This window comes from Panthera pardus, unplaced genomic scaffold (genome assembly GCF_024362965.1).
Source record: "Panthera pardus isolate Hobbes unplaced genomic scaffold, ASM2436296v1 HiC_scaffold_8, whole genome shotgun sequence".
Lineage (NCBI taxonomy): Eukaryota > Metazoa > Chordata > Mammalia > Carnivora > Felidae > Panthera > Panthera pardus.
Genome location: NW_026527013.1, coordinates 91,722,980 through 91,744,803, shown reverse-complemented (window position 1 = coordinate 91,744,803; position 21,824 = coordinate 91,722,980). Strand labels below are relative to the sequence as shown.

The 21,824-nt window shown below is 37.9% G+C and overlaps 1 protein-coding gene across 22 annotated transcripts in view; it reads right to left on the bottom strand.

Moving 5' to 3' along the window:
* The window catches only part of ADAM22 (ADAM metallopeptidase domain 22), a 232,640-nt gene that overhangs the window by 3,629 nt on the left and 207,187 nt on the right, over positions 1 to 21,824 (bottom strand). For 3 of the 22 annotated variants that reach the window (XM_019443219.2, XM_019443214.2, XM_019443222.2), the window contains 7 exons: positions 16,889 to 17,083; positions 14,479 to 14,579; positions 14,063 to 14,129; positions 11,710 to 11,820; positions 9,414 to 9,500; positions 8,058 to 8,087; positions 3,527 to 3,650 (listed from right to left, as the gene is read on the bottom strand). In XM_019443219.2, the coding sequence (XP_019298764.2) occupies positions 3,527 to 3,650; positions 8,058 to 8,087; positions 9,414 to 9,500; positions 11,710 to 11,820; positions 14,063 to 14,129; positions 14,479 to 14,579; positions 16,889 to 17,083 (715 nt within the window). Of the gene's footprint in view, positions 1 to 3,526; positions 3,651 to 8,057; positions 8,088 to 9,413; positions 9,501 to 11,709; positions 11,821 to 13,000; positions 13,890 to 14,062; positions 14,130 to 14,478; positions 14,580 to 16,888; positions 17,084 to 21,824 lie in introns of those variants that run through there. The other 19 variants (XM_019443228.2, XM_019443227.2, XM_019443225.2 and 16 more) reach the window with 15 other exon arrangements.

Here is a 21,824-nt window from a genome sequence, read left to right as displayed (position 1 = left end):
AATCCTACTGCCCAGGCCACTCATCAGACCAACTAACTCAAAATCTCTCTGGGTCTCTGGGTGGGATTCAGGCATCAGCATAATCTAGAAGCCCTTCAAACAATTCCCATTACGGCCAGTACTGAGAAGTACTGACCTCGGGAAAGTGTGATTCCATCAATACTACTACCACCCACTTAGAAATCACTGCTGTGGGCCTATGACCAGGCCATCCACTCTCCAAATCCATCACTGTCTCCTAGAAAATTGTCCTTTCCCAGGAAACAAAGCACCCATGGCATGATGTCAATTCCTTACTTCCCTTACCTCTTCCCCTCCTTACCTCTCCCATCAGTTCTGTACACTGTCCTGTTCATATCTAATTTCTACAGCATTCAGTAATTGCTTTAATGGACTATAAACAACTTTGGAATGATCAAATATGAATGCAACTCAGCTCACCAGAGTGGCTAATTAAAAAGAAGAAGAAGAAGAAGAAGAAGATGACGACAACAACGAAGAAGACCTGGCTGATAAAATATTGCTTCCAGGCAATATGATTTGGGTACACTTTTATAAACATGAACAAAGAAAGTCTAGAGACCAGTGTGACTTAAGTTACATCCAAATTAATCCAAATTCCATTTTTACTGAAATCTAGAGCATGTCATTGTATACCTAATGAGATTCTGGGACAGAAAAAGGAGAAACGGCTAAGTGACTATGTGGATGTTTCTATGTAGGTTCCCTATTTAATAGGTTCTCTTGAATCTTCATGGAAATCTTGTTCTCAATAGTCATGTTGGCTACTCCACAAAGACTATGGTAGAGACGCCTGTGTTCTCACCCTTTGGAGGACAAATCTCTCAACTCTAAGGATGCTTGTGTGTGTGAATGACCCCTGTTGGTGGAGAATAGTGAAAATGAATGGTTAAACAGGACGTTTGCTGGGTAAGAACATCTGGATTGACACTCAGATGATGGTATGGAGTGGTAAAGGGTTCAGGCTTCAGCTTCAGTGAGCCCAGTTTTCTCTCAAACGGTTAAGAAAATTAGTGACAGCTTGCAGAAAGGGGAACAGAGGGATTACACTGGTGGGACACTGGTGGAACCTGAAGATCACCATCATCCCATTGAGGAAAAAGGAGCGAAGAATTTTCCAAGTCATCACTTTTAGGAACAGACATGACTGTGGCCGTTTCTAATTTCTAGATGACTATAACGGAGGGGTTGCTGGTAAAAAAGATCTGCTCGTTTGATAACTCCCCAGCCCTCCAAGACAGGCCAGAGATGGGGGCTGCCTATTCTTCAGGATTCTGCTATGTGCTCATGTGGCTGTTCATGGTGAATGTAGCCATGGGCCTTTCACACTGTCCCCGGGGTTACAGTCTTCACTGTCGCCCCATTCATTGCCAGGAAGAGGCCACGAGCCGGCCATGTCCTCTGGGGAGCTGTCATTTTCAGGGCTTTCCTGTGGGAACAATAACCTGCACCCTGGCATGACAACAGGTGAGAGAATATCCCCAAGTAGACAGAGCAAAACAGCAATGTAAACAATTTATCAGAGGTAAAAAGTAGGGTGTTATACTTTGACAATTCTCTGAGGAAGGATGACAGCCTTGGATTTCTTTACCACATACTCGTGTCATGAACAACTGGATGCCTATTAACGATTCTGTTTTTTACAGCCAGAAAGCTGAGTGCTGGGAATCTGAATTTTCTTCTTCCTTTCCATCTTTTACCATTACCCATATGAACACAGGAAGCTAACTTGTCACGTAATTCACAAAACACCACTGCTTAGTTTTAAAGTCTTTTTGATCATAGTAATCTAATCTGCTTTTAGCGAGTTTTCTTACTGACTGCGAGTGGATCGAGTTAAAATTTGAATGATTCGTGTATACCTTGAACCCCATTACTTAAGCCATCAAAGAGGCTCTGAAATATCTTTCTACACCAAAAAACCTAAGAACCCGAGACCCACTAGCAGATAAATCTGCCCGGGCTTTTAAAGCTCCATTTTTTTTTTATTTTATTGCAAAATTATTTCTGAAAAGATCAACATTACACTGTAACTGACCACAACAGAACTCGGATACCAATAAAAGTATTCTTTAGTTATATCTCTCATTTAAGCCTCTCTGAGGGCCAGTCTGCCTCTCTAAATTCAACTACCTCTCAAATTTCACATAATGGATGTATTCTGGGAATACTGTGAGGCTGAGCAGAACCATAATTAAAGTTATAAAAGAGGACTCAGTATTTAAGGAAACTTCTGGCACACCTGAAGCTAATATAACACTGCAGACAATACTAAATTATATTACTAGATTATAGTAATACATTACTTCATTTAAAAAATAAAGTAGAAAGGAATTGGTTCTTCTATGTGAAGACCCAATGACAAATTTAAAAAAAAGTAAATAAATAATAAATAAATAAAACTTATGGTTAACCATATTTTTATATAATCAGTTCTTATGTGTTTTTAAATATGGCTTTTTAGGGGTGCCTGGGTGGCTCAGTTGGTTAATTGCCTGACTTCAGCTCAGGTCATGATCTCCCTGTCCATGAGTTTGAGCCCTGAGTCAGGCTCTGTGCTGACAGCTCAGAGCCTGGAGCTGGCTTTGGATTCCGTTGCCTCTGTCTCTCTTTATCCCTCCCCCATTTGTGCGCTCTCTCTCTCTCTCTCTCTCTCTCTCAAAAATAAATAAATGTTAAAAAAATAAAATAAATCTGTCTTTTTAAAATATAAGAGGTTGCTAAATTTTACCATACCCATTGCCATATTTTTTTAATATTAGAGATTTTCTTTTTTTTTTTAATTTTTTTTTTTTTTTAACGTTTTATTTATTTTTGAGACAGGGAGAGACAGCGCATGAACAGGGGAGGGTCAGAGAGAGGGAAACACAGAATCTGAAGCAGGCTCCAGGCTCTGAGCTGTCAGCACAGAGACCGACGCGGAGCTCGAACTCACGGACCGCAAGATCATGACCTGAGCTGAAGTCCGCCGCTTAACCGACTGAGCCACCCAGGCGCCCCAATATTAGAGATTTTCATATGTATCCAAATTCCACCCCTGCCTCTAAGCCACTGGTCTTTCTGTCACAGGTTCTGATTTCTAAAGTCCTATTGGGTATTATTAGCCAGTAAAAGGCCTGAGTAAGCAAATTAGGCATGAAGATGAGGCTAGTTTATTTCATCTCTGGCATTTCCAGGTATATTAAAAAACTGATAAAAATGAAACACATTGTTTTGTTTATTCCAGGCTGTCATATAGAAGCTATGAAGTATAATAAAAGATATAAATACATAGCAATGAATGATTAAAACATACCAAATATCACTAGAATTAATTCAGTAATTAAACTCATTTGCAAATATAAATCTGAGCCCCATACCCCAAGAATCTTCTATTTTTCAATGGAATCTTGAAAATCTTCCCCCCCCTTTTTTTTATAAAGAAGGAAAAACAGTTCTCTCTTTTAAAGCATGAACTCATAGATAAACGATAATGACTGAGGCTATTAGTGTATATTCCACATACCCTGGCACTTTGTCGGTTCACTTTCTTCTCTTCATCAGGAAGTGGAGGCATTGGGTATGGGTATTTTCTGCTGGAGGCAATAGACCCAGTTGATGAAGAAGGAGACTTGGCAGGAGATAGAGTCCTGAGATGTTGAGAACACATGGAATAAATACTATGTGACTGCCTAACATCTCTTTCAAATATCTGAAAAGTAGGTTCAAAACAATCCCTCTGATTGCAATTTTCATAGGCCACTACTGCAAAGGTTTAACTACTGGGAGATTCTCTGTTCTTCACAACACTGGAATGCTGGAATTTTATTTTCCTAATGTCATAACTGCAATGGATTATTTAAATGTTAGCACACAGAATCAGACTCTTCAACTAGAAAAGCCAATCATGAAGTTTCCTATAGAATAGATAAAAAGCTAAAATGGAGAAGGGGCAAAATTATTCTAAGAGCTCATAATGGTAAATTAAATGGACAACATAGGAATATTCTGCCTTGTTTTTACCACTTAATGTAAAACATGTTTTAGTACAGTAATTCCAATTATATTTTTAAGTTCTGAAAATACAATACAATTGATACATTTATTAGTTGCTAAGTCACACACCAGTTTACACATAACTCATGCATTCAGAGGCCAGTGTGTTAGTTGTGAAAGAACAAAGGCAAATAGAGGGGTTTTAATAATAAATTAGTAAACATGCAAGCAGTAAGGAGTGCAGAGTTCCAGCCAAACAACGAGTCTGATGAGAACATACAAAAATGGTCTGATCAGTCCCTACAATCAGCATTTCTGGACAGGGAGGGTTTTGTGCCACAGAAGTAGATCTTGCTAACTCATGTAGGGTGTACTTCTCATGCTAATAAGGTGGCTACACTTTAGTGACTGGAATTTTACTGAAACGAACACAAAACACAAATACCCTTCCTATTTAGATAACGTGTATTATCTCCATCATGAAGACATTCCATATGAAAGATACGCATGAGTTGTGATGTATTCTGCTCTTCTGTATTCTGCCTGTGCAGTGGTAATATATGTGACTAGGCTGAGCTCACAGGAAGTGCCCACATCTGTTATCTTGTCTTCAAAGTAAAAAAAAACAAAAACAAAAACAAAAAAAACAGCTGAGAGTTTGTTCACTTACACCATATCAAAGGGAAACAGATGTGCTGATTCAGCAGTACCTATCCATTCACAAATGTTACCACTCCACATCTATGACTGCTCAGCTCCCAGTGTCTGGTGGCTATGAGCCACACCGCTGAAGTAGTTACACAGCCACGTCAGAGCACAGGTATTATTGCCGCAGGAGGCACCTCACCTGCTGGGGGGACTGACAGCCTGGGAGTGTCAGCAGCAGGGCGGTGCTGGGCAGGGGAAGATCCACTGCACTGCATGCAAAGGCATCAAGAGGGTTCTTCTTTCCCCCTTGTTGTAAATTTTGGTTCCCATCCATATATTATGCTTTGCTCTAGTTCTCCTGTAGTCTTCAAACCGGCTTCCATGTTATAGACACCAAATTCAAGCTGAGGTTTGAAAATACTTTTTCCTACAAGTTCTGAGATTCAAGTGACCCTTCTTGCTCAATTGTAAGAATCAATACTGCTTTAACTTGCTTTTAATTTGTAACTCCTAACACTTCCTCTAGTTTTGGGAAATGTCCAGGACCAGTGTGAACTGGTCTAATGTTCTAGCAGTGTGAATAGTCACAATATCACAGATATTTGACTTTTCTTGTGCTGATGCTCCCCACTACAGAGCAGATGGGTAAAACTAAGAATACAAGTACTTCAAATCCTTCGAAAGACTATTAAGGCAGTGTATTGCTACTGCATTTTTTTTCTAATGCAGAAATTAAGGATGTTTTTAATTTTAAGAAAACACTGCCAATATGACTATGACCTTTAAGAAACATATTCAGTGTGTGTAGAATGAGGGTAAGTTTTTGTATTTAGATATTTAAATACATATTTCTAAAACAAGGGATGTTAACCTGGGTTCAGATTTTTAGCCTAATCACTACTGGCAAGAAACCCAAGTTCAGGAAAGCTAGTCAGGTACACAAAGAAATAAATCTTGTTTGCTTTAGGGGAACATGCAAAATGAGTCCTCTTCTTAACTTGCTACAGTGTGGATGTGTCCATAGCATGAGCTGTTAGCTTATAGCTTCACAGTCATGCCAGTCATTCACTTGGCCATGAGTCCAAATGACCAGCTCTACACACATACCAGGCCATCCCAATGAGAGGTGCTGGAATATTTCCTCCAATATTTCCTCCAAATATTTTTCCATGGCCAAAGCCAATGGTGAGTGAAAACAAAACAGAAGATATTCTCCAGATCCCCCAAGAGATTGCATGTATACTTCCTCTCACATGAATACGCCAGCTAGCTGACACTTTGACTGACCCTAAGGGGAAGAAAAGCCCTTAGGGTTTTAGTAGGGATGGTTTTAGTAGGGGCAAGGGGCATCATGTCCTGGAGGTTGGGTGGTGTGTGACAGCATATTATTTTGAGGGGTTATTCAGCACCAGAACAGGAGTCAGAATAAGAGCAGAGAACAAGGTGGGGTAAATCAGCTTAGGGAAATAAAAGCAAACTAAAATTTTGTAACAAATGTCTAAAGAGAGATTTCTGCCTCCACAGTCTTTTCTGACCCTGGCTACTTGCCTGGTAGTTCCAATCTGGCATTTACTGAAAACCAGGCACTGGCCCAGCTCATTCACTTAGAAAGTAATCTTTGAACAAATGTTAATGATTATCATTACAGCATTTTAAAAAACCATATAACCTTAATGGGTGCCATTTAAGGCTACACAATGAATGTGTGCCTGTGTGCCCATGGATTGTGGTCTATCTTGGGGCCACAGGAGACTTGCTGGGCTTGTCTTTTTTAAACATGTCTGTAAGGCCACGCTAAGCTCAGTTCTGCCCCCAGGAATGGCTGAAACCACACCAGTCACATATGAGGGACATGGGTCCACCCTTACTCACTTGTCTTTGTTCAGATGCAAATTTTATATAATCCAGAAGGATTTATAATGTGTCCTAGGATAGAATTTAAGTAGTCACTATACCCCCTGCCATTCTTAAGTAATTACAGAGAAGTAGAAAGGGAACAGATTTTGGAGTCACAGCCAAGCTGATAATTCTGATTCTTATACTTACTAGCTGTGCTACCCTGAGTTACTGGTTGTGTCTCAGTTTCCTCTATCCATAGAAAGGGAGTAAGAATGCCCAAATATCATGATGTGGTAAGAGATAAAGGTATATAGCAGGCACTCAATACAGGATAATTATTTCTGGTTTCTTTTCAGAGCTACTGCATTTTCCGTAAGATCATGGGACTCTGAGTAATCAAATGCATAATACTCCAGAGAAAAGATACCTGCTCAGAGCTTGGAAAGCACTGTCACCAACAGAACTGCCCCCAGGGTGTGGGTATGGGGAGATAATGCTCTTGTCCTGCTTGATGGGAGTGTATGCTGGCAACCATTTGAGCAACCAGTGTCGGATACAGAACTGCGTAAGGGAGCACAGCTGAGGCACTACCATCACTCAAAACTTTTTGGCATTTGCTTTTCTCTTCATAGTGATGAGGATGTAGTATTTTAAATGCTGGGCTATACTTTGGACCAGTTTGTAGCACTCACAAAGTCCCCACTGTGTTTTGATTAAGGATGCCACAAAGCCCACACCACATGGGTGATTAATAAAATGACCTTTGCCCCCATCGGTGTTTTGGCAGGAGAGGGAATCCCAAATAACCTGGTGACTGTTGAAGCATATCTGAGCTTAAGCACAGGGTTGGCAAAGCATAAGCCAAAGTGTGAATGCACTTCGGCCCTCTATGTAAGGATTGGCTTGGACAGAGGGTGGATGAAATTCTCTCTGTTGTGTTAGAATCATTGTGCTAAAAGCTCTGGGGCATCTTCGATTATTCACGACTTTCACAAAAATTGTGCATTGGTTATCAGGTCCTACCAACATAATGCTTATTAATCCTAAAATGAGAGTTACATTATAAACCTCCACTGGATTTTATCTAGCCTTTAAATACAAATACGGACTTTAATAATTAATTCATAATGTTGCCATCCACCGTGGGAGGTGACATCTAATTCTAAAAGAGGAGATAAAGAAACCCTCTAAAATTGCCCTCGCAGCTTTGCACGTGCAACCAGGGGTGCTAAAGCATTTCCCCATCCAAATTGCGTTTAGTCATGCAGCTTCTGGGCAGACCTGGGTGCTGATTTTAAGAAATGTGAACTCTTCTCTGGGAGCCACATCAACTACTCAGCTGACCCAGGGGAGGTGAAACAACTCTTCCGGGGTACCATTTCACAAATTAGTGTTGCAAAGATGCTAGGTCCATTTAGGGATAAAAGTCCTAGCCCATATGCGACTAAAGTCATTCTGTTTGGGTTCCATGGCTGATACAAATTACAATCTGCCCACAAGCCTGAGGAAGATAGACAGGAGAAATAGGACTGCAGGTGAGCCAAGATTCCAAATAACATTCAAAATAATCTTACCTGTCTTCCTGACGCTGGCCATCTTGAGAGCTACAGGTGAGGGTGGGATGTTTGAATGTGAGTGTATGTGTATGAGGTTCAGTGTGAGAAAGTGGTAAAAGCAGAGGAACAGGGCAGAAGGGAAAGATGGGGTATAAAAGCAGGATATATTGTTGTGAGCAGGCAGGGTTATGCTTTCCTTGGGGCATATGCAAATGTATGGATCAAAATAAAATGCAAGTAGGGTCTAATCATTTTCTCAAACTATACATGTCTAAACTAAATGGTACACTGGAAGAGAAAGTCCACCTTATATGGGTGCTGAGAGTTAAACACACGTACATATTTTGATATCTATTAATGCTGACCCAAGTCATGGCAAAAAGTAATCTGAAAGCTAATTGTGTTCAGAAGAGGTCGTAATTGAGTCCATATTTCTTCTTTACATTAGTTGTCCACAAAGTAGTCAGATATAAACTGGACATTTACCTCTAGGAAATCACTTTGGTATTAGAAAGAGTGAAAAAATGCCATTAAGAGCTCTTGGAAATTCTCTCTGACCTCTGACGTTAGATTGAGCTACAGTGGATTGAGTAAATTCTAGAGTTTCTAAAATGTAGGGATACTCTGCTCTTCTGTGAACCAAGAACATGTTTTCAGTCTGCTTCCTGCTCTGTCTGAAGTGTTATACAAGCATTCTACTAGCATAAAAAGTGCCTTGAATGTTTTGTTGCAAATCTGTAAAGTACTTCTCGGCACTGCCCTTGTCTGGGAGCAAATGGTTGTACTGAAAATGAAACCTAAATTCATCCAATCTACTCTCTTGTGGTCAAGATTCTCTGGATAATTTTAAGTTCCATTAAATCACTGGTTTTACTCAAAGTAAAATTCCACTACATTTCATTTAGTTTCTTTTCATGTTTTCCCTTAAGTTTCCTTGTACACACTATGCACTCTTAAGGCAGTAAGTAGGAAAAATGCACTATGAAACTGCTAAATTCTAGACATTAAATTGTTCAGGTTAATAGTGCTTCTTTATTAGTGGAAAGTATGTTTCATGCCCACAGAACACTACATAGCATAAAATGAAGATAAAGCTACTAAAAAAGCTCAAGATGGTGATGGGGACATGCACTAAATGGCAACCCTTTCAAATGGCTTCATTTGAAACATTCAGGAAAAAAAAAAAAACTAAAAACAAAAACTAGACTTGCTCACGAAGCCAGAAACAGAGATCAAAAGGCAGCAAATAAACAAGGACCCTTTCCACCTATGGGAACTTGTATTGGGAGATACAAGATAGAGAGCCAGTCACACTACAGTATTTGTATGTGCTGGGAGAGTTTGAAAAGGATATAAAATTAATTTATAAAATACCTAAAGTATGGTCCTTCAGTGTTTTTATTCACATCTTCTACCCACTTAGCTACATTATAGTCTCTTTTGAACCATGGGTTTAAATACCTGCAGAAAGCAATGGAAGGAACAAAGAAAGCAGAACAAGATAGAAAATCTGAAAATACACAGCACAAGCTTAGCAAGGATGTTCTTCACCCTCCAAATGCAAGTGACTATGGCAAATAAACCAGGATGGATGTTGGGTGATTATGAGGCAGTCTGTACAATGACATGAGAATAAACTCAGCTACAACAAGGCTCGAGGCATTCTAGAATGTATTCAACATTGCAGGGAAAATCTTTCCAGTGGTTTCCCCAAGTGGATCAGAAGCGGCCTTCCAATCATAGTACTGTCAGTAATCTCATTCACCCACCTCCAAAGTGGCTTTTTCCAGGCCACCTCTCATTTGGTTCCTTGGTTTTCAAATGATAACGATGCTTTTTGAGAATATTCAGATGGCTGCAATTCCAACCTGGTGTTTGGGTATATAATGCCCCAAGAACAATTAAAAGGAGCAAAGTTCTCTTTCCAGTATGAAAAAAAGACTTTACAAGGCCTTGGTCTCACGGTCTCACTCCAGACAGCAGATCCTAAGCTGGAGTTAAAGATAGGTGCCTCAGCCAGCTCTATCAAGAGCAGACAGGGCCCCTGCTCTTCTGATCCTGGAACCCCAAAACACATTAAGTGTGGTCCAAACAGGCCTGCACGACCTTTAAGTTGGGCTCCGCAATTTTAGTTGTAGCTGCAAAACTCCTTCCTTTTCTTCATGCACTCCAGACTAAAGTGTTCCATGTTTGCATTAGCAAATGGACCTCAGAAGTTGCCTTCTGAGTGTCCGATCATGAACTTGTGTGACTGCCAGAGGATACTAATGACCTTAATTAGCATTTCCATGATGGATCTGGCAAAGTCTCCATCAGAATTACTGTGCAAAGGAAAATGTAAAAAGGTGGTAAAACTGGGAGTGCAAGTCTGTTTTTGTTTTGGGGGGGTTTCCCCCCACCCCTCCCACTAGAGTTTTCTTTGATTTACTCAGGGAGCCAAGCAAAAACACATCCTCTTTACAATGTGCCCTTGTAAAATAAAAACAGATTCAACAAATTCAGTGTTGGAATCATCTGCAGGTTCTACTGAGTTTTCTCATTTAAAAAGTAACTCCTAGAGATACTATAGATAACGAAGATGCAAGCTCCATCAAATTTTGCAAGTCATTTGGAAACAAACCAAGGGAAAGGTAAAATACACTATTTGTTTGGGGTTAAACTTTGCTTCTTTCTACCATGTTTGGTTTCAGTTTGTAAATACACTTAAATCATGACATTTCCAGACATATAAACAAAAGTAGATTACTTTTTCCATAGTCCTTTCCCTCATTTTTAGCTATAACCAATGAAGTTCCCTCCTAAGAGAAGGGTTTGGTTGCCTTTTATGGCTGTAAGACCATTTTTGCTAAGACAGTGTTCCCTGACTCAGGAACAATTTCACACTAGTTTTGCCTTTAGCCACAATCATTGCCAACTTGCACTTTTCACAGAGATAGCCAATTAAAACTTGCATAAAAATTTCCACCGAGACTTTGAACAAAAAGAAAATGTCAAAAAGCAAGTGCAGCCACAGATGAAGGCTAGTGAATGCTCTGGCCTGGGGAAAACCGTAGAAAAAGCCCATGCAGCTGTTATCAGGTGAAACATAGCCACACAGCAAACTGAGTCACCCACAGGCAGCTTCCAGGAGGAGACGTGTGTTCCTTTCACTGACAATCTTAGAAGCTCAAAGGACTGATGCCATGGCTGTTCCATGATACCTACAGCTACATGGCTTGGCTTGTACATGATGGACCTTTTCTTCCATTTCAAGGAGCATCTCAGAAGGCTGTGATCACTTCACTAGAGGTCACTGAAGAGAGCTCTCAAAGGTTGTTCCTTCTGGGGATCTGCCCGTTAAAGTGTCTTCACAGTGGGCTTCCTAGCATCTCTAGGTGGCGGTGGTGGAAGTAATGAGAGTTTATCAAACCGCTATAAACCTGCCTATGTGGCTTGACTTGGCTTGTAGCGCAACATGCAAAAAAAATGCGTTAGACAGGGTAGGAGAGCTCTTTGTGTTCTCCAGGATGGAAAGGCAGAGGAAAATTAGCTTGTGCTGGCTGGACCAGGACCATGTCCAAGCAGACATTGGGGGTCAGTCAGAGATCAAATGACCCCGTTCTCAGCCAAGGAAGGGACTAGGAGGGAGATTAAGTGGCAGCCCAGAATGAAGGGGCAGGTGGAGACTGACCTGTGATCCAGACTCCCTGTCTGGGGGCTGTCAGAGCCCCCTGGGCTTATGCCTTGGGATGGGACTGTCTGGGCGAGGGAGTGCCCAGGCTCAGGTGCTTGGGGCTCCCTCCTGTAAAAACACAATATATAATACAAAGTCTAAGCCAAAACCTTCTTTTCACAGCATGTACAACAGTGAGGAAGATGCAAAAACGTTGAGTGTCAAAACAATACAATAAACAAGGACATTTTATGTTGTTAATTAGTAGGGTATGCATTTGTGGTGAATGCTTTAATTCATGTCCTGATGTTTTATCATCCCTGGGGATGATGGGTACTAAAGGGGATATGGAAATAATGAACCTGATGATACCTTTTAACCTAAAAAATAAAAAAAAGGTATGTTTGTCTGTGGTCATTCTGCTCCTCTTATAGTCCCACAAATTATATTGTTGTATCAGAAGCAAGAGGGATTATTTAACGAATATGGAAAGGTATAAAAAATGACTGTCAATGTAATTCCTAAGATGCTACGTATTAGGATTCCTTTTAAGAAAAAACAAAATATGTATGTATATAGTGCCCATATAACAAGGTATGTGAGAATAGTGGTAAACTTCACAGGCTTGGTTCCATTTAATTAATATGAGTCATGTAACCCAAATGCAGAAAGTGAAAAATCTGAGGGAGTCATTACTACTTTTTCTCACAAAGGTGATTCCACTATGACGTCTTATTAAATATTATAGCGTTATCTCACAGGCAAGAGATTTATTAAGGGCTATCTAGTATTATAATTTTCATCATATGATATGAGCGGGAATTCTACAGAAAAATTTTTCAAAATAAGTGACTGCACTAGCAAATATTGTATGAATCTTGCTAAACACCAAGTGCTGTTTCGGTCCTAAACACATAGCTTTACTATGATGTTGATCTATTTCCACTCGGGAGTTTTCAAAGCCTTATTATAGGAAATATCATTAAAACGCTAACCAGCACACAAAGGAAGTTCTGAAGAACACTTGACAGTTTTATCTGTATTCTCGTGAGCAACTGAGATGAGCTAAGGAGCTCTTACCAGGTGACCTCATGCAAAACAAATCAAACAACATTCCAAGAAGAGTTTATCCACAATGAGCCCTAAAGCATCCAAGCGCTTTGGGAAATGTTTAAGATAAACTCTAACAGATTAGTTATTTATGATGGAGTTCTATGATGCCATTCTGGACCATGCAATGGTATCACTTAAACCTATATTTTGTTTCTAAGGTAAAGTGTCCTCTAGCAAACTTTGACAAGCCACTTACAAGACAATACCATCAGCAGGAAGGTCCAAATTTCAGGGCACTGTTATTATTCCTGGACTGAAAAAGGCAGGGTATATGATGGAAAAGCTAACATAAGTTTCTGACAAGCAGTTAACAAATACCTGCTATTCAGATTTTTAAAGTATTAAGGCATGAAGAAGCAATAGTGATCCTGAAAACAATAACTAGCACTATAGTGAGAAATAAGTTAAAAAAAAAAAAACTTTAGGTAGGTCAAAAAAGTACGGTTAATGAAAACCTGGTGGCAAGGAAGTTCCAGAAGCATACCAAGGGTGTGTTTTATTCCTCGACGTCAGGTTTGAGGAAGCTTACTTTTGCTGTACTTTCTTAAGTGAAGAAACAAACAAAAACAGTGCATGGTGTTTACCTCATTAGAAGTAACTTTAAATGTAACTTGTGATCCCACCCCCCACTTAAAAAAAAAAAATGTGTGGCTATCATTTAAAACGGACAGTGTTGCACTTAGTGACAATGATTCCGTTAAAGAGCAAGTTTTGGGTAAGTGCCCTTTTAAATGTCCTCAGAAGGAAGATTTAAAAGGGAAGTGTATTCCATTAGTCTGAGAGAATGCTTAGATTGCAGCCATGAAGCCCTCGGAGCGGTGGTTTCACACTGGGAGCAGTATCATGCTCAAGGACGGTGGGAATTTCCCCCTGATGCTTCTAGGCTGTGTGAATACTGGGAAGAGGAAGGGTGACCCCTCTGGAATGGCTGGACCCCGGGTGATGAGAAGAAAGGAATGTTATCAAAATTCCCTTCAAAAGGAACCAAGACACCACAATGGCAGGTTACTGGAGGAAAAAGCCTGCAGCGAGGGTGGGAACCCCGCTAGCAGTGAATATTGGTTTGGGCACAGTTGCGGAGATGCCTATGTAAAAGAGAAAAGCCATGGTTAATTTTAAAACGGCAAAAAGGAATTAAAAAGACAAAACCAAGACCAGAGGCATGGTTTACAGTTCTTTGATGATCTCGTTAATTAACTTTTCACACTAATTGCATAGGACCTTGGAATGCCTTTTTCCATTAGAGGTGTAGACTTACTCAGTTGAATTAGACCGAGGTCTAAATCTTTTGCCTCTGATTTTCTTTCTGTTGCCTCCCAGGTTACCTGAAAAAGATGGTTTATGGCTAGATTCGCATATAAATGAACAACTGCCATATGTTTAATCACACAGTATTTCAAGTGGTAATATTCCCAGCCAGTCCCACCCAGAACACAGGGCTGTATAGCACATACAGCCTTCTGAGTTTGTCCAGAGCCCTGGTACTAGTGAATCCCATCATTTCTCAACCAAGAAAAAAAGACATGGACTTTCATAATAAATGCCCTCATCTCTGTTGGGAGAAGAGCTAAAGAGCTTACAGGAAAGAACAAATCTTTACAACCAAGAACCACAAAATGTAAAATTTGGGTTCTGCAAACAGACACACTAGCTGTTCAAAATGCCGCCCTCTACCTTGCCAAGAGTTACTTCGAGGTCGTCCATTTTCACAGATGTCTGAAATGTGTTTTGTGTCTGGGATCCTTTCACTCCAAGAATGAGAAAGCCCATTAGACCTGAAATTGAAAATGTATATATACTGTTCAAAAATACAATCAAGTGAATGCTTTAAAATCAGTAAGCAAAATCTCTAAGCACTACTGTGCATTAAATAAATCAAGAAAGAAAAAAATCTGAAATGAAAGAATGAAGAGAACATGAAAGTCTTCATGAAGAAGGCAGAATTACACAACATTCAATGTAAGAAAAGTCAAATACAATGGAACCCCATTACAATAGTTTATAGTTGAAAAGTATCAGCACACAGTGCAAGCCAATCACATTGCCAGCAACCACATGTAACAAATTCACTACATATTTCAGCTATATAACTGGAGCAGAAGAGTTATAATGGGGTCCCACTATAGATGTTTCTTAACTGTAAAGCAATGGTTTTCATTCAAATATTATGAGAACATGGACTTCCAAGAGATTTCACTAAGATCTGTTCAACTGAACCTAGTCAACGTTTACCAAAGTAACATTCAGGTTTTTTTAAACAATAAAACTGTTTTCTGAGAATTGGCATTTTCTCCACAAATACGGCCACCTCAAAATGTAGTGTTGTTAGTTAACTGTCCAATAACTGAACTAAATCACATGTTTATGCTGGAAGTATCTCTCACAAAGCCCATGTACCATGATGCCCTTGTGCTATCTGTGTCCTGCCATCTTAAATAAACTGTCTACAGAAGCAAAATTCATACACCTACCACATAAAAAAAGTATTTTGACAAACTATATATACTTAGGAAGAGTTACATAATTTGATACCATTTTTAAATGCTTAAAAGTCATAACCCATTTTTCTAAAATCTGGGAATTATTCAAGTCAATATTTTAAGTTCTTGAGATACATTAGAAAATAGCACTATGCTTAAAATATTTTCCATACGTCATTCCAGTTAATCACTAATAAACGTCCATTTTAAAAGGAATCTTCTACAGATGAATGAAAATAAATGGAACTCAGCACAATTATTACATATTAATTCCCCAAATTAGGATTTTTGCAATGTAAATTTGCTAATTATAGAATGAATCTTATTTTGTACAGAAGGACAACAGAAATTCCACTGGAATACATTGATTTCTCTGCTTATTTACCATCTTATTTAATTTAAAATTAAATATGTGACCAAGAAAATATTTATATACAGGCAGAATTTAGATCTTATTCTCTTAGCCAAAAAAATTCCCAATATGTTAAAAAAAAATAAAAATTTGGGGGCATCTTATAGATTTGTACTCCTTGTGCAAAAACTAATATTTTTACTTTTGCTCTAAGCTATGTTATCTGAGTAAAAACAATCCTTCATGCTTAAGATAGTTCTACATAAAGAAGAGTTCCCAGATTTACTGATTCTTTCTTTTCTCCTTTGTGATTGTTTACTGAGTGAAATCCATTGCAGAATTTTTACAGATGATTCACTTTAGAATTCCAGAAGAGATCACATTTCTTCTAAACAAACTAGAAATTTCCACTTCAGTCTACAAAGTAAGTACTGTGCCCAAAGTAATGTACTGGGCTATAAAAAATTTTTTTTCTATATATTACACCAACAATATTAAAGAAACTTTTCCACAGGAATATTTTAGATTTCTTCAATGTGAATGGAGGTCTAATTTCCTAAAACATTCCAACTATTTATTTCTTCTACCAGTTTATTTTATTAAGCAATTATACAGCATGCAGAATTTTAACTGGTCTTATACATCTTAAGATCCTGGATAAAGAATATAAGATCGAAGTTTAAAACATATAAATAATATATTAACCCCATTTGTCCTATTATAAAACTCAGGCAAATAGATTTAAATATACTTAAATTAATTTGGCAACCAAACTCTAAATTAGAAAGTCTAGAAATAATCATTCCAGGAATAAAAAGCAAAATCATAATATTCAAATATACAATTCACAGAAAAGCGATCTTTTTTTTTTTTTTTTCACAGCAAGCTTAGCTTTGGTATATTTAAAATTTTTAAATAGTCAACGCAACACTTATATTACCAACTTAACAACTGCTTTACGGAAGCATGACAGTAACCTTTTTCTTTGACTACCAAACATGACATAAAGCTCACCATTTAAAATATTATCACATACTATGAATAGTTTCTCAAGCCATATAAGAGCAAGATTGAAAAACCCTATGATTTCTATATAGATTTAGGATTGCTGTTCATTTAGTTCAGTTTTGTTTTGATTTCTGGCCTGATTTGTTTGAGTGGTTCTGAGCATATGGCATTTTGAAGCACAGTAATCAAAGAACAAAGGATACTATTTGTTAACATTCAAGAAAGAAGGAAGAAGTAATCAAACCTGCTGCAAAATAATGAAATGTTCTGACTAATGGAATAATGTGTGATGGAACAGGCAGAAATCTGAAAATGCGACAGAAAAGCAGACCTCTTCTTAGAACTAGATGCTGAGTTTGTGCTGATTCCGGGAGGAATGTCGCTATAAAAAGAGTCACCATCTCCAGGCTTTTTTACATAATCTCCCTGGGGTAACTGTCTAAGGCATAATAAACATTTCAGAGTCAGAAAACAAGACACACACATGAACACAGACATATACAAATATTATTTTAGGAAAAAAAGAGGTAGGGGTAATGATCTACATGAACCAAATCTATAACAACACGTAAGATTATTAATAAATGTGACAAGTTTAAGTTAGTCATTCTAACTGCCAAGGTCAGAAATGCAATCGCTTAAGTCTTTACAGTCTGGATGAATAAAGCCTTGCTTCAGGGGAAAACTATGGAAAGATGAGGTTTTTCATTGTAACTTTATTATACTTCAAGATGTTAACTGCAGTTTTGTCTGAAAATAAATAAATAAATAAATAAATAAATAAATAAATAAATAAATAAATGGTGCTGAAGGAGACATGTCGGGACAGACAGTCCCTGCCTCTCATAAGGCATAGTTTTGTTTTTGTTTTTTTTTACTGTCATGAATAAACTATTTATGATTTCTAAATGTGATATAATGTAACCTTAATTGGTCTTCAAATAACAGATTAATTTCTAAGCCATGTCTATAATTTAATCCAAGTAAATTCTTATTAATCTGTTCAATTTGGAGTTTCACTGTTCATTTAAGAGGAATATGAAGAAACTGAAAGAGATTCAAACATCAATCAAAAATGTAATTCTATAACTGCACAGGAGAATATGTGAAGGAAGATGATTTAGCAAGAGGAAGAAGGGGTTGAAAACAATTCTTGTTGAGACTATAGGAAGATATTTATAGGTAGTTGGTGGGTGACCTCAGTTCTCTGTCTCCACCATAGAAGGATTACAACAAAGGAAGATCTACTTACTCTGTACTATTACTGACCCCACTTGCTCTGATTTTGAATTAACTACGATTAAAACAGACTTTTATTACTTTTCCTAAGGGAGGAGGGTAGAAAACTATAGAACGGACCACTCAATCTCAATAACCAATCATCAGCCAGTGCATGGACCGCAAACAGCCAAGTGCATCCAAAACTTGATTCAGTTCCATTCAGAATCATTGTGGGAGGTGCCACAAACTGGTGCTGGATTGAGAATTTTAAAAAGAATATACTTAAAAAGGTATCCAACGAAGGCCACAGTTTGTAACTGCTTTTCCTACTTGGTCTTTCCTTAGTTACCATGCTTACCTTGGTTACTTGCTGATGCTAAATTCTATTTTATTTTTTTTCTATTTAAAAAAAAATTTTTTTAATGTTTATTTATTTTTGACAGAGAGACAGAGCATGAGTGGGGGAGGGGCAGAGAGAGAGGGAGACAGAATCCGAAGCAGGCTCCAGGCTTTGAGCTGTCAGCACAGAGCCCGACGCGGGGCTTGAACTCACAGACCGCAAGATCATGCCCTGAGCTGAAGTCGGATGCTCAACCGACTGAGCCACCCACCCAGGCACCCCTAAATTCTATTTTTAAAAAATGCTACTTTCAGATATTTGCCTTGCTTGTACTAATTCCCATTCTGTTTAAAATGTTTACAATACTGGATCATTCGCTCTTTGGAATGACTGAATACTTCTCTCATATTTTTTCAATCCTATATACTCACACACCTCCATAAATTAAATTTTCAACCCATACGAAGCACATATAATAATTTATGTGATCCTCCCTTTCAAAGAAAGTCAAATTTCTCATTAGAATTGTAAGACTAATTTTACCTATAACTCTGTGACACATATTCCTTCAAAATATTTTTAACCCCTTACGTGACTTCAGCTGGTAATTATAACCTTTTTTCTTTTTCCCAGTATATTACAAAACATTAATTTTTGATAAGAAATAAGACAATTCCCCCATATTCATAGTGTTAATAAGACAGAGGTGGTTGGATGGCTCAGCCACTTAAGCGTCCAGCTTTGGCTCAGGTCATGATCTTATGTTGGGCTTTGTGCTGACAGCTCAGAGCCTGGAACCTCCTTGTGAGTTCAAGCTTTGCATCAAGACCTGTGTTGACAGCTCAAAGCCTGGAGCCTGCTTTGGATTCTGTGTCTCCCTCTCTCTGCCCTTCCCCTACTCATGTGCACACACTCTCTCTCTCTCCCTCTCTCCCAAAAATAAACATTAAAAAATTATAAAAATATAGTAATACAGGACAAATGATACATATTCTTATTCAAGAGATCTTTAATCTCTGGAATCACATTTTCTGCCTTGCCTCCTATGAGTAAAATATTCTATCAATGCTCAAAAAAAAAATGATCTCAATAAAATCAGAGCTCTGTATGTCGTCTCAGGGAGGAAACTTTCCTTTTGGATATTAATATTATCAAAGAATGCCAAGGAACATCCATCAATATCACATTTCCAATAATAATCCTTATGGTTAAATCCTTTTCATCATCATTACCTTTAATGATCATCTGTATAAGTTGATGAGATGTAACTCACTACAAATTAAAAAAAGACAAGTTCCAAATCCACTTGAATTTTCCCATTAATCTATCCCCTAAATTACCTTCTCTTTACATGGTTCTAGCATTTGTGCATTTACCCAGGGCTCACTTAGCTGATCATGCAGGCTTAAATGGACTGCCTCTCATGACGGATGGGCTTAGATTTGTTGTTGGTTTGTTGTTGTTGTTTTAACTGTGCACATTTTACACTCCTTCAACATAATTCCTCTGCAGTGCATGGTCATCTATCACACAACGCACAAAACTCCTAAATGCCAAATATATCATAAACTGTGGGCTTCAGTCAAGGGGCTGGAAGGAAGTTCAAGTACAATGAACTTCTGGGGCATGGCCTTGTTTTTATCGTGATGGGCAGATTAGATTCTTACCTACCTCTATTAGGAAGACTCCAAAATATAGACGCTACTCTGCATTCTCCTTACAATTCCATAAGGAATGCATGTAACTTTCTTCACATATTAAATGAATAAAAATGTTAATTATAAATTAAGAATTTTGTTAAATCTCTTAAGAATAATATTTAACATTCTTCACTGTCCAGAAATTTATCCTTCATCAATATCCATTACAGATTATAACAAACTGATTTCTTCTTGCTTAAACTTTAGTGAAGATAGAGAGTATCAGGTCCCCATGATCAATGAAATAATATTTCATCATTTGTTACATAAGATCATAAGTGACCAGCTAATTGATTCTTTAAAAAATTTTAACTGAATGTATTTTTCTAGTCTTTGTGACTTTCTTCTTAAATTTTGCTCATTTCATGGAATTTTGAATCAAGAAGTGATTACTACATTAGATGGCCTGACCAGTGCCAAGTTTTGTAATGGGAACATTATCTCATGTTTCCCACATTATATGCAAATATTGTAGACATGCGCATGAATTTTTATAAATAATGGCCAAATGAAAATAAAAGTTTATTTAACTAAATTCTTTTTCCTCAAGAAGGAACCCTCTTATGAGGGAAATCTGGTATTTCTTTAAAGGGTCCATTGAACCATAATATTTAATTTAATAATCCTTACACAGACTCAAAATGAGAATACAATGAGAAAAAGTAAGTCTTAACCTTCATGCTGAAGGAAGCATTTCTCCAATGTTTTGTTGGTACCTGGGTTGTCTGATATTGGAATTGTTACTTTACTGTTTTAAGAAATATTGTGTAATGTGTACCAAGTCACATTGACAGATGCATGAATGTCACTGAAATAATAATAATAATAATAATAGTAATAATAATAATGTAAAAACAAATTAAGATAGGTTTGAAAAAAATGAGGGAGGGTGGTTCACAAGCAGAAAATAAACTGGTTAAAAAGGATGAGAGAGAAAAGAAGTGGGGAAAGGGGTTTCTGCTTAAGGAATAGATCAGGAAGATATGATCTAGTTATTTATTCTATTTCACATTAATTATAATGATGTGTGTTCATTTCAGACAAAGGAAGAAAATATTTCAGCTCACTATGGATGTCTCATAAATCCAAGTTCAGATTAATGTTTTCTTATTCTATTGCTCTTTGCAAACCTATCTGAAAACTAAAGCTCAAACTTGTAATTCTTGTTACAAAGTATACAGATGCTGGGGCACCTAGTTGGCTCAGTTAGTGAAGCTTGAGACTCTTGATCTCGGGGTTATGAGTTCGAGCCCCCTGCTGGGTATAGAGATTGCTTAAAAATAAAACCTAAAAAAAAAAAAAGTATACAGCTGCTAAATCCTAAAGCAATTATGCTAAAAATGTAAGTGATAGCATCAACTGAAAATATTATGGAAGTCTTCTTCCCTGAAGATTTTAAAGAAAAAGATCAATAGCCATCTATCCAACCACATTATGTGTAAGAACTCTCGGTGGCTCCTAGGTTACATGGTTCTACCCTTCACAAGGTAACATCAGCAGATTTAAAGTAATATCATTCATGTATTGGGTTCTGCCTCTACTGTGCCCCAGAATAGGGTTCTATTTTTTATTAAGCAATTTGTAAACAAAAAGAAAACAATGGGTTTGCTTCACATCTTTTTGCCAGACCTGCTATTAAACCTATCATGCCAAGTTATCAAGCTCCTTCACAGAAGTACTTGCCTGACCTCTCCAATAATTTGAAAGTTATGCCCAATGGCATTTCTGAGCCATTATATCATTAGTAAGAATCTGATAACTAGCTACATATTTAATACGGTCTTGCATTTAGTGTCAAAGCAAACCTTTATGTTCGCGAATACCTATACCAGGTCAACCAGTATGTGTGGGTCTCATTCATATCCATGAATGCTGCCTTTCTCTTTGAGAATAACCACATCCACCTCCTTTATTTGAAG